General features: G+C 41.7%; 1 protein-coding gene across 1 annotated transcript in view; it reads left to right on the plus strand.

Moving 5' to 3' along the window:
- The window catches only part of CUNH16orf71 (chromosome unknown C16orf71 homolog), a 27,098-nt gene that overhangs the window by 8,619 nt on the left and 13,537 nt on the right, over window positions 1–4,942 (plus strand). Inside the window, exon 4 of the mRNA XM_003790944.3 lies at window positions 639–1,127. Coding sequence (XP_003790992.2) covers window positions 639–1,127 — 489 coding nt within the window. The remainder of the gene's footprint in view (window positions 1–638; window positions 1,128–4,942) is intronic.

A 4,942-nucleotide genomic window follows, 5' to 3' on the forward strand; every position in this document is an offset into this window, starting at 1 on the left:
CCACGGCACTCTACCCAGGGGGACAGCTTGAGGCTCTGTCTCAAAAAAAAAAAAAAAAAAGAGATTATGTCTTGCTATGTTGCCCAGGCTGGTCTTGAACTCCTGGACTAAGGTGCTCCTACCACTCCAGCCTCCCAAAGTGCCAGAGTTATAGGCATAAACCACTGTGTGTGACCCGAACTGCATATTTGAAAATGGTTTGAAATGGGCCAGGTGTTGTAGCTCACATGTGTAATCCTAGCACTTTGGGAGGCTGAGGCAGGAGTATTGTTTAAGCCCAGGAGTTTGAGACCAGCTTAGACAATAGCAAGAACCTGTCTCTTCTGAAACAAACAAATAAACTTAGCTGCTTGTGGTAGTGCATCCCTGTAATCCCAGCTACTTGTGAAGTTGAGGCAAGAGAATCACTTACACCCAGGAGTTTGAGGATCCTGTGAGCTATGAAGATGCCACTGCACTCTAGCTCCAGCAACAGAACCAAACCATGTCTCCAAAAATAAATAAACAAATTAAACCAATAAATAATGTAAATGGTTAAAATGGAAAATTTTATGTTACATACAAATTTTACTATGAAATAAAATTCCCTTTAGTATGTTTTTCAGAATGCTAACTGAGGACATCTGTTTTCTGGATAGCCACTTCTGGGGCCTGCTGACTTTGCCACAGAACTCAGAAGTGTATGGAACGTAAGGACCAAGGACTCAGCCTCTCAGGAAGGAAGGAACCTTAGGCCTTTTGAGAATTGTGGTGAGATCTTCACTCTTCTTAGGATGGCCGGGGTAAAAAGCAACCTTGGAAACATGTCCTTCCACACTGAAGGATCCCCAAATCCTCCCTGGGCCCTGGAGGGAGAAGCCAACCTCTCTCCCGCAAGACGAGACCTGAATGCAGAGCCCACAAGCGCCACCTCACAAAGTGCTGTAGACCTCAGGGCCCTCCGTCAGGAGAGGAGGAAGATGATAGAGAAGGACATACTCCAGAAAGTAACCCGGAATGCCCAAGACCCAGCCAGCAGTGGCCACAGTGGGGTGTGGGAGGTGCCCTGCCACGCTGCAGAGTCAGCCCCCAGAACAGAGCTGCTTCCAGAGGAGCCTCAGGCAGGACTACCAGTGCTCTCACCCCAGGTAGGCATCTCCACTGCCCTGCTCTTCCTTAGGCCTACACCCTGCGGTGTGGCCATCTTCCCAGTGTGCTAGACTAGAACCAGCTGGCTTGTAAGTACCTTAGGCCCAGGTTCCCAGGTTCCCAGGTCCACGGGCTGGTGCATCTAGCTCAGTCGGGATCCTGCTAGGGATGTTAGGGAGAGGTAATGCTGTGGTCCCCAACCCCCAGGTTGTGGACCAGTACTGGTCTGTTGAATTTAGGAACCAGGCTACACAGCAGGAGGTGAGCAGTGGGTGAGCAAGCAAAGCTTTATCTGTATTACAGTTTTTCCCCATCACTCATATCACTGCCTGAGCTTCACCTCCTGTCAAATCCCCCTGCCCTCATCTATGGAAAAATTGTCTTCCATGAAACCAGTCTCTGGTGCCATAAAGGTTAGGGGCCACTGAGGTAACAAGCCCCTGGAAGGATAAACAGAATACCCCCTTCTTTCAGAAGAGAGAAAAAAAACGAATCCTAATTAGTACATTTATACATAAATATATATGGCCACACAGAACCAGATTCTTTTTTTTTTTTTTTTAATTTATTGTTGGGGATTCATTGAGGGTACAAGAAACCAGCTTTCACTGATTGTATTTGTTAGGTAAAGTCCCTCTTACAATCGTGTCTTGGCCTAAAAAGGTGTGGCACGCACCAAGACCCCACCTCCCTCCCTCCTTCCCTCTCTCTGCTAATCCCTTCCCCACTCCTCCCTCCTTTCTCTCTCTGCTCACCTCCTTCCCTTGTCATTAATTGTCCTTATATCAAAATTGAGTACATAGAATTCATGCTTCTCCATTCTTGTAATGCTTTACTAAGAATAATGTGTTCCATTTCCATCCATGTTAATACAAAGGCTGTAAAGCCTCCATATTTTTTAATGGCTGAATAGTATTCCATGGTATATATATACCACAGCTTGTTAATCCATTCCTGGGTTGGTAAGCATTTAGGCTGTTTCCACATTTTGGCGATTGTAAATTGAGCTGTAATAAACAGTCTAGTGCAATTGTCCTTATGATAAAAGGATTTTTTTCCTTCTGGGTAGATGCCCAGTAATGGGATTGCAGGATCAAATGGGAGGTCTAGCTTGAGTTCTTTAAGGGTTCTCCATACTTCCTCCCAAAAAGGTTGAATTAGTTTGCAGTCCCACCAGCAGTGTAACATCCATGCCAGGCATCTGCAGTTTTGAGATTTTGTGATGTGGGCCATTCTCACTGGGGTTAGATGGTATCTCAGTGTGGTTTTGATTTGCATTTCTCTAATAATTAGGGATGATGAGCATTTTTTAATATACTTGTTCGCCATTCATCTGTCTTCTTTAGAGAAGGTTCTATTCATGTCTCTTGCCCATTGATATATGGGATTGTTGGCTTTTTTCATGTGCATTAATTTGAGTTCTCTATAGATCCTAGTTATCAAGCTTTTGTCTGATTCAAAATATGCAAATATCCTTTCCCATTGTGTAGGTTGTCTATTTGCTTTGGTGTTGTCTCCTTAACTGTACAGAAGAAGCTTTTCAGTTTAATTAAGTCCCATTTGTTTATTGTTATTGTTGCAGTTGCCACACAGTCTTCTTCATGAAGTCTTTCCCCAGGCCAATATCTTCTAGTGTTTTTCCTATACTTTCTTGAGGATTTTTATTGTTTCATGCCTTAAATTTAAGTCCTTTATCCATCTTGAATCAATTTTTATGAGTGGGGAAAGGTGTGGGTCCAATTTCAGTCTTTTACATGTGGCTATCCAGTTCTCCCAGCACCATTTATTAAATAGGGAGTCTTTCCCCCAAGGTATGTTCTTATTTGGTTTATCAAAGATTAGGTGGTGGGGCTCAGTGCCTGTGGCTCAAGTGGCTAAGGCGCCAGCCGCATACATCTAAGGTGGTGGGTTTGAATCCAGCCAGGGCCCACCAAAACAACAATGATGGCTGCAACCAAAAAATAGCCAGGTGTTGTGGTGAGTGCCTGTGGTCCCAGCTACTTGGGAGGCTGAAGCAGGAGACTCGCTTGAGCCCAGGAGTTGGAGGTTGCTGTGAGCTGTGATGCCATGGCACTCTACCCAGGGGGACAGCTTGAGGCTCTGTCTCAAAAAAAAAAAAAAAAGATTAGGTGGTTGTAAGATGTTAGTTTCATTTCCTGTTTTCTATTCCATTCCAAATGTCTATGTCTCTACTTTTGTGCCAGTACCATGCTGTCTTGACCACTGTGGCTTTGTAGTACCGAAAATCTGGGATGGTGATGCCCCTGGCTTTGTTTTTATTACTAAGAATTGCCTTAACTATACAGGGTTTTTTTTGGTTCCATACAAAACGCAGAAACATTTTTTCCAAATCTTGAAAGTACGATGTCGGTATTTTAATAGGGATGGCATTGAATAGGTAGATTGCTTTGGGAAGTGTGGACATTTTAACAATGTTGATTCTTCCCAGCCATGAGCTTGGTATGTTCTATTTGTTAATATCCTCTATTATTTCCTTTCTTAGGGTTTCATAATTTTCTTTATAGAGGTCCTTCACCTCCTTTGTTAGGTATATTCCTAGGTATTTCATTTTCTTTGAAGCTATGGTGAAGGGAATTGTGTCCTTAATTAGCCTCTCCTCTTGGCTGTTATTGGCGTATACAAAGGCATCTGACATGTGGACATTGATTTTATATCCTGAGACATTACCGAATTTTTTGATGACTTCCAAGAGTCTTGTGGTTGAGTCTTTGGGGTTCTCTAAGTATAAGATCATATCGTCAGCCAAAAGGGAGAGTTTGACCTCTTCTACTCCCATTTGGATGCCCTTTATTTCCTTGTCTTGCCTAATTGTATTGGCTAGAACCTCCAGCACTATGTTGAATAGTAATGGTGACAGAGGACAACCTCGTCTGGTTCCACTTCTAAGAGGAAAAGTTTTCAGTTTTTTGCCATTCAGTAAAATATTAGCTGTGGATTTGTCATAGATAGCTTCAATCAGTTTAAGAAATGTGCCACCTATGCCTATACTCTTCAGTGTTCTAATTAGAAAAGGATGCTGGATTTTGTCAAATGCTTTTTCTGCATCTTTTGAGAAGATCATATAGTCTCTGGTTTTACTTCTGTTGATATGGTGAATAACATTTATAGACTTGCGTACATTAAACCAACCTTGCATCCCTGGGATGAAACCTACTTGATCATGATGTATGATTTTTTTGATGATAAGCTGTAATCTATTGGCTAAGATTTTGTTGAGAATTTTTGCATCTATATTCATTAGTGAAATTGGTCTGAAATTCTCCTTTTTAGTTAGGTCTTTTCCTGGTTTTGGTATCAGGGTGATGTTTGATTCATAGAACGTATTAGGGAAGATTACTTCCTCCTCAATTTTTTGGAATAATTTCTGGAATACGGGAATAAGCTCTTCCTTGAAGGTTTAATAAAATTCTGGTGTGAAGCCATCCGGACCAGGGCATTTTTTGGTCGGAAGATTTTTTCATTGTTTCTTTAATCTCAGTGCTTAAAATTGGCCTGTTCAGGAGCTCTTTTTCTTCTTGGCTAAGTCTAGGGAGAGGGTGTGATTCCAAATATTGATCCATTTCCATCACATTGTCAAATTTCAGAGCACAGAGTTTCTGTTAGTATTCAGAGATGATCTCTTATATCTCTGTGGCATCAGTTATTTCCCCTTTATCATTTCTGATTGAGGTTACTAGAGATTTTACTTTTGTATTTCTAGTTAGTCTGGTCAAAGGTTTATCTATTTTATTTATTTTTTCAAAAAACCAACTCCTTATTTCATTAATTTTCTTTCTTTCTTTCTTTCTTTCTT

Source organism: Otolemur garnettii, unplaced genomic scaffold (assembly GCF_000181295.1).
Source record: "Otolemur garnettii isolate 467f Iridium unplaced genomic scaffold, OtoGar3 scaffold00044, whole genome shotgun sequence".
In the NCBI taxonomy this organism is placed as follows: Eukaryota; Metazoa; Chordata; class Mammalia; order Primates; family Galagidae; genus Otolemur; species Otolemur garnettii.